Raw genomic sequence first — 13,337 nt, forward strand, 5'->3', positions numbered from 1 at the left:
AAATTTGCCAACATAAATGCGACAAAGTTTCTGTTTAGATGCAAAGATTTGGAATAGTCGTAAATCGCGTTAAATTCGAGGGGAAAATTAGGTTCCCAATAGTATAAAAGATATTTGGGGACAAAAATGTGTTTAGTCATACAATCATGAACTTGTGTTTGATTGAAACATGACGCTAACAAGTAACGTTGTCTGTTTTCATGTTTAGTTGTGGATAGATGGATAGAGATGTTGATCAACGTGTCGAATGGCTCCATTCTGAACAATATTCTGCTGCTGGTAAAATCTTTGGAGAGCCACAAAAGATCGCGCGGGTTGGAGATGAATATCAGGCACAAATCCCATCTTTGATGACAGAAAGCGAGCGATCCCAACTCAAGAAGGTACCCATCTGTGAATGTGGTCTGTCAATTCCTGTCACATGGGTTCACAGTCAACATAAGAACAAGGAAGAAACCATGGATATTGAAGCAAATGCTATGGGCTGGAAAACAGACAACGATTTGGTTCCAGTTCCTTGTTCACAAACTGAAGAATCTTGGAGCGCAATTGAACATGATAGCTTTGTTCTTGGTTTATATATATTTGGTAAGAATCTTCGTGTTGTGAACAAGTTCATGGGGAATAAAGGTATGCAAAATGTTATATCTTATTACTATGGGAAGTTCTACAGAAGCAGTGAACACCAAACATGGTCAGTGTATCGGAAGAAAAAAATTAGCAAGTCCCTTCCTGGAAAAAAGATTTTCAGAGGGTGGAGGCTGCACGAGCTTTTGTCTCGCTCGCTTTCTAATGTAACCGATGAGTGTAAAGCTAAGTTGACACAGGTACTTTTTTTATTGCTGATTTTTCTACACTTCAAAACATTGGTTATTAATGTATGGTTTCTTGCAGGTCATTAGAACGTTTGAGGAGGGTAAACTTTCATTTGAGAAGTATGTGTTCAGTTTAAGAGATACAATGGGCCTCGATCTTCTTGTAGAAGCCGTAGCCATAGGCAAAGGAAAAGAAGACCTTACAATCAAGACCCAAACGCGATTAAGCAGCAAAAAAGTAGAATCTACTTGCTCTTCTCTTAAAACGGAAGAAATTGTTGATATTTTGAAGGATCGCATTGGATTAAGTAAAGCGCGGTTAAGTGAGTTCTTCTGGGCTGCTGTGTGGCCTCGTCTTTTAGCTAGAGGATGGCGCTATGAACAGGCTACAAACTATGCGTTCCAAAACTCGAAGAATCTAGTGTTTCTTGCACCTGGTGTGACAAAGTTTTCAAGGAGGGATCTGGTCAAAGGAAGTCAATATTTTGACTCGTTGACTGAAGTGCTGAATAAAGTTGCATCTGAACCGCACCTTCTTGAACGCGAACCTGACAATGATGAACAAGATTTGATGAAATGCACAGTTGTGGATACCTGTTTGGTTGGGATTGTTAAAGTCAGAGAGCTCACAAATTTGACTGTTTCTAAACCTGCTGATATGCAAGCATCAGCTAATGTATCTGGAGAAACTACACATGACACAATAGAAGAATCTCAGAATGACGATGTGAATCTTAACACAGTGGAAAATACCAAAATGGATCCCTCTACAGACGAGCAACCAGAAAAAAATCAGAAGTTGGTATTCAAACGAAAAACAAAACGTCAAACTGTTGATAATATTAAAAATGAAAACAGCTGTGGTCCACATGAAGACATGGAAGATGCTGCATGTTCTCAGAAGAAGCGTATGAAAATAGTGATCGACTTGAACAACCCACGAGCAGGTCCAGGTTCAGATGATGATGAAAAACAATCTTCTGCTAAGCAATCAGTTTTATCTGAAACAACCACCAACCAGAATGACTCGTTGACTCCTCTTGCCAATGGTCAACGACAGAGTAGAAGAAACCGTTTGTTGACCACAAAAGCATTGGAAGCTATTCAGAACGGATTTATGGACCCAAAAAAGAAGAGGAAAGAGCCGGAGGCGTGTTGGTGCTCGATAAACAAACAAGCTTTGTTTTAAGGCTCAAGCTCGGCTCGGGCACGAATCTCGTATGATAAATGAGAGAGTGAAATTGATAATTATATCATTTTGGTATTCAGTTTCTGAATCTCGTATGATAAATGAGAGAGTGAAATTGATAATTATATCATTTTCTCCTAAATTTCTATCAGAATGCTTGCTTATTACGATCGTGCCACCACGTATAATCAAGTGAAGATTGTATCAGATCCTGTGGTTGTGGTTGCTGCGTACGCACCATACGTTAACCGGCCTATATATTAAACAATACTTGCACAATTTATAAAAGTCTAGTTGTTTTTATACAAGTTTAACATCTTCTAATACTTGTTTAAACCCAAAAAAAATGAGAATTATTATTTTCCCACTAAGTTTATCAAAATTTTACTAACTAGAATAATATTTGGTGCTTAGTAGTACCTAGGATCTTTGAAAATCGTTAAAGATCTAAAACGCATGCGAATTCCGGGCAATTCCAAACAAAAACAATAAAGTAGGGTCTTGTTGTGCTTTCACCTAAGTTCCACTTATGACCTATTATTCCATATCAAACCAAACATATTGGACAATTCATGGACTTCTAAACACTAAGTGATCGTCGTCACCAACGTTCGTTTTGGGTATAATATTGTTACACAATACAATAATTTTTTCTAAATCCACCATTTGCAAATCCATTGCACACTAGGGCTCTATTAACTTCAAATTGACTTTAATCACATATATATTAAGTCTAATTGTACCATCACGAAATAACGCATTTTAATTACAGTGCGGATAATGATCGGGAAAAATACGGGATGTCACATTCCAATCCTCCCTCCAAATTTTGATGCTAAAATATTTGGAAAATATTTGGCTCTTCAGCCCTTGGCCCCTGGTTGCATAATTATCTTATCAGGCAAGAAACTGTTGATGCCAAAAACGGGGAGAAGCCCGAAAAACCAGATATGATAGCCATAGGAGCTGCAATTGCAAAGAAAAGGACCGATGATAGAAGCAGGGGCGGAACCAGTGTTATGTGAGCCGTAACACGGGATACCCCTCAACTTTCTTGGCGTACTGCAATCTATTATTTCATTTCGGTTTTTTTTTTTTTTTTTTTTTTTTTTTTTTTTTTTTTGGCGATACCCTTAATCAAATGTTAGGATATCCCTGAATGTAATAGAAGAGGATAAGATGAAATGAAGTTTCAGGGAAAATAAATTTTCGGTTACATAAAGTTGCAGGTTACAGAGCATACTTTTTTTAAGAAGGAAGAAGATGAACTCATAATAATTAATATTTAATATAATATTATGAGTATTGGGATACTAAATAAAAATGAACACTACTAAATCTGGAAAAGTCAAAAGTCACTTTTGAAAATATCAAATTAATGTTCAACCTTTTATTCAATTTACTATAAACAATTTTTTTTGAAAAGTAATTTATTGTAAACATTACTTAATTGTTTTTTTACTTTGTTTATTTATTATTTTATAGTTTTACCTGCATAAAAGATTCCCTGAAAATGATATGCATCAACTTTTTTTTTAAACTGTACGGTGGTTATTTTTTAAACTAACAAAAAGGCTAAAAGTGAAAATAATACTTGAAAAAAGATTAAAATAGCTCTTTTTAAATACATAATAATACTTGAAAAGATTAAAATGGTTCTTTTTAAATACATGATTTAATAAATTATCTTTTTTGTTTAAATGTAAAAAAATATTATATAAACATGAAGAGTATATAAATGTTTTATCTATTCTATGGATATACGAATAAGAAAAATTTTAAACTCCAGTCATAAAATTAAAGATAAAGATCTTAGATACGATTCGTAATGTTATTTATTATAAACTAAATGATATTTATAAAACCTGTAAATAACATTTAAAGTTTTATAAAAAAAAAATATTTGAAAATGTTCTCGTGTGTGTGGTACACGCATTAATAAAAAAATGATAATCAACATATGCTTTAAATTGTAAAAAGAAGAATTTAAGGGCCTATTTTTACTAGCTGCACAGGGCCCTTGAATTCTCATGGGCGGGTCTAGGTAAAAAAAAAATTGGGATACCGCTAAATTTTTTCTTCTAGTTCCGCCACCGGATAGAAGGGCCATTGCTATGGTTGAAAAACAAAAAGAGCCCTTTGTTGGTGACATAGACCATGAAGAAAGAAGATCAAAATTCAAATGAGATCAAAGAGGTCTAAGTGTTGCCTTGGTGAAAGATCAGATAGAAATTTAAAGAGCGAGGAAAGAGAGATGTGAGGCAAGATATAAAAATAAATAAAATTGATAAAGTTGATATGAGGCCTCCAATAGTTATCCAAAAATCCAAAACTCTTGCAAAATTTGAAGCTAAAAAGAGACAAGTTCCTCAAACTCAACCACTAGTTCAAACTCAAGAAAAATAAGAATGTTATAAAATGGTGGTTAAACGTGTTAGCTGGTTTGGTCTTGTGACTGCCACAAAACATACAATTCGTAAAATCGCCCTGACTATCCATGAACACCCAAAAGTTTATTATTGGTGATTATCTAAGTAAAGGGATGAATTAGTATATAATGTAAAAGTTATTAATCTCTTGTTATTTTTAATTCACAAATAATTAAACCAATTGTTATGAATAGGACAGTTTATAACCATATATGTTAAGGAAGAGCATCTTGAAACAACTTAATTTAAATGAGAAAATGGAAAAACTAACTGAAAAACACGCTAAGGACAGCAAGGGCGTTTTTTTATATTATACATGTGATAAAGTGCCTTTCCAATATATATATATATATATATATATATATATATATATATATATATATATATATATATATATATATATATATATATATATATATTGGATATACTGCATATATGCTTTATACGAAAAACAAAAATTTTGGGAAAAAAACGTTTTATCACACATGTGTAATATAACATGTCTTACATATCTTTTTTCCTTGCGGACCGCAAAGACTTTTTCTTGTGGTCCACAACGTGTTTTTTTAGTTCCGGATATATGTATTACATACGTGTAATATAGCTTCGGATGATTTTTTTTGTTTTCTCGTTAAAAGGAGTTTCTGTTGATCCTTCCCTATATGATAATTTATCAGTATGTGGTTTTATTAGTATAAAAAATGGAGAGACCATAGACATGGATGAACCATTCAGGATGGATAATACATGCATTCAAATATAAATCAGTTATTGTGGGCTTATAGACAGATTAGAATAATTATAAAATTTTCAAATTACTTATATTAATCCAACTTTAAAGAAGACAAATAAAAATGTTTATAAGGTGTTGGTCAGACGTGTTTGGTCTTGTGACTTGTAAAATCCACCCAAAAAAAAGCAGATTAGTCGTCTCTTTTTATTTATAAATACCCGAACACATACTCTTCTCTTTCTGCAATCACAGTTTCCTCAGGAACGCTCTCAGGCTGCAACAACAACAACTTGTTCACTTGCAATATTTCTCAAAGGTAGAATTCTTTGTTTCATGATCATCAACTACTGTTTTATGTCTTTGTTTCTTGCATTCTTCATCATCATGTTGTGTGTTCATCAAAGAAATTAATCTTCAAAACAATAATTAAAATGTATCTATTTGATGCAAAACATGGATAGACATCTGTTAATCTTTGCGTCGTCACGTGGGATTCGTTACATTCAAGTTTAGTAAGCTTTTTTGATATATTTTTTCGTTGCTGTAGCATTAAACTTATATAGGTTTGATCTAATTGTTTATGTTTTCATCGCGAATGCTTTTAGTTATCGATGCTTATACTTTAATATATGTTCATGGCATTCACTGTTTTTTTTATGTTAATTTCTGTTCAATTTGGTATCGTTTTATGTGTTCAAGTAGTTACCAAATTGTTTCGATTCTTGGGTTCATTATAGATCTGAATTTGATTTTCTATAGGAGCTAATCGTCGAAATTAAATTGGTTAATTATGGAATAACTTAACTTGATTATTGAATTGATTGAAATTTGCCAACATAAATGCAACAAAGTTTCTGTTTAGATGCGAAGATTTGGAACAGTCGTAAATCACGTTAAATTCGAGGGGAAAATTAGGTTCCCAATGGTATAAAAGATATTTGGGGACAAAAATGTGTTTAGTCATACAATCAAGAACTTGTGTTTTGATTGAAACATGACGCTAACAAGTAACGTTGTCTGTTTTCATGTTTAGTTGTGGATAGATGGATAGAGATGTTGATCAACGTGTCGAATGGCTCCATTCTGAAGAATATTCTGCAGCTGGTAACATATTTGGAGCGCCACAAAAGATCGCGCGGGTTGGAGATGAATACCAGGCCCAAATCCCATCTTGGATGACAGAAAGCGAGCGATCCCAACTCAAGAAGGTACCCATCTGTGAATTTGGTCTGTCAATTCCTGTCACATGGGTTCACAGTCAACATAAGAACAAGGAAGAAACCATGGATATTGAAGCAAATGCTAAGGGCTGTAAAACAGACAACGATTTGGTTCCAGTTCCTTGTTCACAAACTGAAGAATCTTGGAGCGCGATTGAACATGATAGTTTTGTTCTTGGTTTATATATATTTGGTAAGAATCTTCACGTTGTGAACAAGTTCATGGGGAATAAAGGTATGCCAAATGTTATATCTTATTACTATGGGAAGTTCTACAGAAGCAGTGAACACCAAACATGGTCAATGTATCGGAAGAAAAAAATTAGCAAGTCCCTTCCTGGAAAAAAGATTTTCAGAGGGTGGAGGCTGCACGAGCTTTTGTCTCGCTCGCTTTCTAATGTAACCGATGAGTGTAAAGCTAAGTTGACACAGGTACTTTGTTTATTGCTGATTTTTCTACACTTCGAAACATCGGTTATTAATGTATGGTTTCCTGCAGGTCATTAGAACGTTTGAGGAGGGTAAACTTTCATTTGAGAAGTATGTGTTCAGTTTAAGAGATACAATGGGCCTCGATCTTCTTGTAGAAGCCCTAGCCATTGGCAAAGGAAAAGAAGACCTTACTATCAAGACCCAAACGCGATTAACAAGCAAAAAAGTAGAATCTACTTGCTCGTCTCTTAAAACGGAAGAAATTGTTGATATTTTGAAGGATCGCATTGGATTATGTAAAGCGCGGTTAAATGAGTTCTTCTGGGCTGCTGTGTGGCCTCGTCTTTTAGCTAGAGGATGGCACTATGAACAGGCTACAAACTATGCGTTCCAAAACTCGAAGAATCTAGTGTTTCTTGCACCTGGTGTGACAAAGTTTTCAAGGAGGGATCTGGTCAAAGGAAGTCAATATTTTGACTTGTTGACTGAAGTGCTGAATAAAGTTGCATCTGAACCGCACCTTCTTGAACACGAACCTGACAATGATGAACAAGATTTGATGAAATGCACAGTTGTGGATACCTGTTTGGTTGGGATTGTTAAAGTCAGAGAGCTTACAAATTTGACTGTTTCTAAACCTGCTGATATGCAAGCGTCAGCTAATGTATCTGGAGAAACTACACATGACACAATAGAAGAATCTCAGAATGACGATGTGAATCTTAACACAGCGGAAAATACCAAAATGGATCCCTCTACAGACGAGCAAGCAGCAAAAAATCAGAAGTTGGTACTCAAGAGAAAAACAAAACGTCAAATTGTTGATAATATTAAAAATGAAAACAGCTGTGGTGCACATGAAGACATGGAAGATGCTGCATGTTCTCAGAAGAAGCGTATGAAAATAGTGATCGACTTGAACAACCCACGAGCAGGTCCAGGTTCAGATGATGATGAAAAACAATCTCCTGCTAAGCAATCGGTTTTATCTGAAACAACCACCAACCAGAATTACTCGTTGACTCCTCTTGCTAGTGGTCAACGACAGAGTAGAAGAAACCGTTTGTTGACCACAAAAGCATTGGAAGCTATTCAGAACGGATTTATGGACCCAAAAAAGAAGAGGAAAGAGCTGGAGGATGGGACCCACAGACGTGTTCGTGCTAAAATGGGTCATGGATCAAGTTGTGGTGCGCGTTACTTGGTGGATGGAGTCATTGATGGTTCTTCCCATATGGTCACCGAGTCTCCGAAATGACATGAGGTTGACTTTTATAAGTAGTTTTCCTAAACCTGATCATGAGTTCAATTATCAAAATATGCAAAGTTAGTTGGTTCTTGTTTGATTAATACTTTATAATTCTAATATAAGGTTTTATATTTTCGGGGTGTTACAAGTCCACCCCCTTAAAGAGGTTTCGTCCCGGAAACCTTTATTTAGTAGTTCTTTGGTTTGGACCCAACTACCTTAGTTTCGTTTTTCAGACCTCATTTCTTTTTGTCAAGAGTTATCATTTGCCTCGACGCATGCGTCTTCCATGTGTAAGTTCCCATGGACTTTAACTTGTGTCCTGTATTTCTTATCTTGCCGCCTACTCGGCCTCAATTTGCCACTTGACCACTCAATAATACGAGTTCTTTAACATGTTTATTCTATATTACCCCATATTGTCAAGTGTTTTATGTGAGTCACAACACTATTTTGACCCCGGGTGATCTTGTCGGCTAGACTGATCAATCACCGTCACCTCTTGTCCCGTTAATTTGGGTTTATCCCTTCACCATATTCGGAGTTATGTGAGTTTACGATTTTCTATCCCGTATCTCGCGCTACAGCCTAATTATATTCTATATCACTTTTCATGACCATGATTGCATCGCATCACGTCGTGTTTAAGTTCTTATAAACTTTTCATCATCAAAACCTTCTTTCTAATGTATCGTTTTGCACCTATCGGTGTTAAGACCTACACCCTTTATTATTAACCATTTTCTATTTTGTCTCATAATGTGCATATTTGTTAAACGTTGTTTTTCACCGAAACTGAATTCTTTATACAATCACACCTATCAATGTGATCGTTGTTCTTCCTCATAAGGATTTTTATCAATTACATGTTACTTGGATAGTTACCCGTATCCAAGTTTCTAATCCATATTTATTGATACTTTATTAAGTTTCCGGGTTTGAGTGACGCGCACCCCTTCCCATGGCAATATTTATCATGACTATTTTTGCCTAGGTTCCGCATACTCACTATTGTATATTTTCTTATACACACACACACACACACACACATATATATATATATATATATATATATATATATATATATATATATATATATATATATATATATATATATATATATATATATATATATATATATATATATATATATATATATATATATATATATATATATATATATATATATATATATATATATATATATATATATATATATATATATATATATATATATATATATATATATATATATATATATTGCCCACGGCATCAGGTTCTATCTTGACTTCGGTTGCAGTTAATTGGAAAGATCTGGCCCATGCCTTTTGTGCTTCCATCTGCACATCCTTCTCATTCAACTCCGGGCACTCAAATTTCCTGTGACCCGGTTGGTAGCAATTGTAACAAACCGAAACCTTCCCTGGGCAGAGCGAAGCCGTATGCCCTGTCTTTCCGCATATGGGACACGGTTTATCCTTAAAGAGACACTCGCCTTTATGCCCCTTTCCACATACCTTACAGCTCGGCGATCCGCCCTTCATATCCGGCTCCTTTGCCGATTCAGTTGTTCGTGCCTGCTTTGTAGGGCTTGGGTTCACATCCTGCGCCCTTCGTTCGCCCCTCTCTACTTGTTTCTTCAATTCAATCTCCCGCTCCCGGGCGGTGTTAATGATTTCAGTGAGGGTCTGGTACTTCGAAGGAGTCATAAACTCCCGATATTCGGCACTTAACATATTATAATAATAATATATTTTCTGCTCCTCATTCGTCACAAGTTCGTCACAAAACCTTAATTTATCGAGAAAGATGCCCGTAATCTTGTCTATTGATTCACCCTTTTGTCTCAACTGGATGAATTCTTCCTTGATTCTGTTGATGACCGCCTTGGGACTGTGATGTTTAAGGAATGGTACCGTAAACTCATCCCATGTCATGGACCTTGCCGCATCGGCTCCAATCTCTTTCTTTTTGTTATCCCACCAGTCTTTGGCTTGACCTCTCAACTGACCCGTACCGTAAACTACAAAATCGCTTACGTCACAGTGGGTCCTTTTAAACACTCCTTCAATATCACTTAGCCATCTTTAGCATATTATCGGGTCAACTTCCCCGTTGTAACTTGGCGGTTTACACGCCATAAACTCCTTATATGAACAACCCTTACGTTCTCCAGATTTTTCTTTCACAAGGTTGACATTGTCTTCCAACCTTTTAACCCGTTCCTCAACTAACGAAAGCACTGTATTCTGGATTTTGTCTATAAAACCGGATAGACTATTCTCGATTGCCTTTCCTACCTCTTCGGCAATCACCTCTTTCATTTGCTCGGTGACTATCGGCACCGCATCATTATTACCCTTTTCTTTCGTCTCGAATCTGAAATATTTATACCAATTGTTAATCACTTCATTTATAATATATTTTATTCGCTTTGGTTTAGCCAAGTTCATAACTTGCTTTAACCGTTCTCATTTAGTGCACTTTCCGGGTTTGAGTGTGTTAACGCGCTCTTCCTGTGCACGTCAATTCACATCTCTTTTGTAACATATAATTAAATATACTAAAATAACTAATTCTTACCGGATGATCGATCAAGCTTGAACCGAACATTTTGTTGACAACCTTGAGCTCTGATTACCAACTTGTAACACTCCGTTTTTTTATAATAATTTATCATAAACTAAGCATTTATAAACCAAAACTTTGATTTACATATCAAACATAAAGAAATTTTCATCGAGTTAACAATTTAGATAAGTACTACTAGTTTAACAACCCCAAAACAATTATTTAAGTGTTAATTACATAGACATTGTTTTAGACATAATTAAGTAATCGCGGAAGCTTCAAAATATCGTTTTCGGTTCTTGGAATTGTGCTTGATCGCCATCCGGATTAAGTCCATCATCACCAACGGTCAAAACCACATAAACGATTAGTTTTGACACCTTAGAATCAATTATAAACAAGTTCCATGGTTAAAAATGAGAAACAAACAAAGATTTCAGCGGAGTTGGCATAATCCGTCGCGGCCCGCCATGGCCGTCGCGTCACGCGACGGTGATGGTGTTTCGCCGTGGCGTGGCGCGAAGCCACGTTTCGGGCAGTAAGTTCGTTGCTGGGTGCTGTATATCAGCCCATCATCACTATTTCCCATTTACAAACTTTAAACTATCATAACTTTTGACTCGAGCGTCCGTTTTAGCCGATTCTTTTTCCTTTACGGACCCGTTTATCAACACAAATCACATAAAAATTCAGTTTACGAACAACTGGCCTATGATTCAGCTCTTTGTTTATTCGACCCATTCGTTTACAAGTCCTACAACTTGTTTTTGTTATCATCTCTTGTTTCAAGGATTTTACCCATTCCCGAGTTTTCAAACAATAGCGTTTCGCTCCCCTACCAAGAGTTGCTTACGCCTTAACAACATGCATTGTCTACGAGGATTTTAACATGCTCCTTTTAACAATTTGACAAGCATAACTTCTAAATTTTAAATCCCCATACAAAGGGTTTATTTGCAACAAGTTTAGCGTGTCCGCTTCCCGGATTACGCTTTAATTATGACCATTCATCGAGTGATAGGTCAATCGCTTCAACAATTACAACTCGACATTGTTTTGACCCGTTTGGATGTCGAATGGAGGCCACCATTTCAAAGACATACCAAACTCTACATCTAACACATGTTTTGACCCGTTTTATTTGTCTAAGGCACTTCGTCACTTCCATGACTTAACGGGTTTTACTCTTTGGCTAAATTCTAATACAAAAAACTAGAACAAATAAATAACATAATGTAACGAAACCATAGGTCGCGTACCTTTAAAGCACACCCTTCAAACGCGTATCACCTCCGACTTGTCCGCTTGACGATCCGGATTCTTTACCTAAAGATTTCCATTCACAACCAATTTAGAACTCTTTTATAATTAATAACGCATAATTCATTATGATATTCGAATCTGCATTTTTGTCCAATCTTTAACATTTTAATCCTCATTTAGGCGTTTTAACAAACACCTAGCGGTTCAGATTTTACATAATCAATACTAAGTTCATGTCTTGTTATTTCCATTGCTATCAACTTCAATTAAGCACATCAACACATAATTTTAACCTCAATATTCCAGAAATTTCTTCATAAATTCATATTTCACTAGAACAACCATTATGATCCTAGTGTTCACCTAATTTCTACAAACCCATTGATCACCTACAATGGTGATTATAAACCCTACAAGTATGATGTAAGGTTTTTACAAGAAATCATCTAGGGTTTATCCCTAGACATCATATCACTTCTAATTTCATCTATACAACAATCATGCAGGCTCAAATTCAAAACTCAAGAGTTCATTTAAAATTTGAAGTAGAACCAAATATCAAATTTTCACATACTTTACAATCCCTTCGTCGAGGTGATCGCTAATACGTATTCAGTTTTTGATTTAGACTTGATTTAGGCTTCCAATTTGTGAGATTTTGTGAAACTTAGGGTTTGAAAAGAAACCCCCTGATCGCCCCTGTGTTCTTGTTCGACCAGACACACACATGTGTGTGTGTTTGGTGTGTTAATTGTTACTTTAAACATTTAAGTTTCAATTTTTACAAGTTTGGTCCCCTTTTATTTTGCTATAGTTTAGGTGTTTAACCTTATTTTAAGTTACTTCAAGACTCGTGGGTTATAAATTCCTAGTTAGTTGGTTCTTGTTTGATTAATACTTTATAATTCTAATATAAGGTTTTATATTTTCGGGGTGTTACATCCACTTAATAGAATTCATGTTACTTACGAAAACGCCACCGCGCCAATCTAGTCCATAGATTGTTTTGATTTGACGATCCGTAAGCGTTCTCACCGTTCTCACACTTTCTACCGTTTCCTCTAAATCCAGACCCTATATATATATATATGTATATATATATATATATAGAGAGAGAGAGAGAGAAAGTGTAGAATACAACACCCCTAATCGTAAGTTACTAAGTTACGTACGCGACAACTAGATGACGACACATGTCATTCTTTTATTTTCATACCAAGGGAAAATCAGACAATTACCTTCAACACCAGAGGATTACGAGTTCGTTACACCACTATCTCGGTAATTTTCAATTGTATCAGTTTCAAATATTCAGAAATTTTAAAATTATCCATTGCGGTTAAAGCTCTGCAATTAGGGTTTCAATTAATTTCGATTTTAGTGGATCCACAGACCAGTTCCAGATGAAATACAGAAGATGTTGAAATGGGAGATGA

General features: G+C 35.5%; 2 protein-coding genes across 2 annotated transcripts; one reads left to right on the forward strand and one right to left on the reverse strand.

Annotated features, from left to right (window-relative positions):
- The first annotated feature begins 218 nt into the window (after window positions 1-218).
- On the forward strand, window positions 219-3,029 carry LOC110943098. The gene is made up of 3 exons (XM_022185034.1): window positions 219-827; window positions 895-1,973; window positions 2,906-3,029. Exons 1-3 carry the CDS (start codon window positions 219-221, stop codon window positions 3,027-3,029), a joined length of 1,812 nt encoding a protein of 603 aa, XP_022040726.1.
- A 5,076-nt stretch (window positions 3,030-8,105) lies between these two features.
- On the reverse strand, window positions 8,106-10,883 carry LOC110942383. The gene is made up of 4 exons (XM_022184383.1): window positions 10,876-10,883; window positions 10,235-10,446; window positions 9,336-10,132; window positions 8,106-8,111 (listed from the first exon to the last, which is right to left on the reverse strand). The coding sequence occupies exons 1-4, from the start codon at window positions 10,881-10,883 to the stop codon at window positions 8,106-8,108; spliced, it is 1,023 nt and encodes a 340-aa protein (XP_022040075.1).
- Between the last annotated feature and the right edge of the window lie 2,454 nt (window positions 10,884-13,337).

This window comes from Helianthus annuus, chromosome 1 (assembly GCF_002127325.2).
Source record: "Helianthus annuus cultivar XRQ/B chromosome 1, HanXRQr2.0-SUNRISE, whole genome shotgun sequence".
Taxonomy (NCBI): domain Eukaryota; kingdom Viridiplantae; phylum Streptophyta; class Magnoliopsida; order Asterales; family Asteraceae; genus Helianthus; species Helianthus annuus.

Coding starts and splice junctions, on each gene's coding strand:
- LOC110943098 (XM_022185034.1), top strand. CDS start 219: ATGGATAGAGATGTTGATCAACGTGTCGAATGGCTCCATTCTGAACAA. Junction 828..894: donor GTAAAGCTAAGTTGACACAG/GTACTTTTTTTA, acceptor GGTTTCTTGCAG/GTCATTAGAACGTTTGAGGA. Junction 1,974..2,905: donor AAAGAGCCGGAGGCGTGTTG/GTGCTCGATAAA, acceptor TTATCTTATCAG/GCAAGAAACTGTTGATGCCA.
- LOC110942383 (XM_022184383.1), bottom strand. Junction 10,133..10,234: donor GAAAGAAAAATCTGGAGAAC/GTAAGGGTTGTT, acceptor GTGATATTGAAG/GAGTGTTTAAAAGGACCCAC.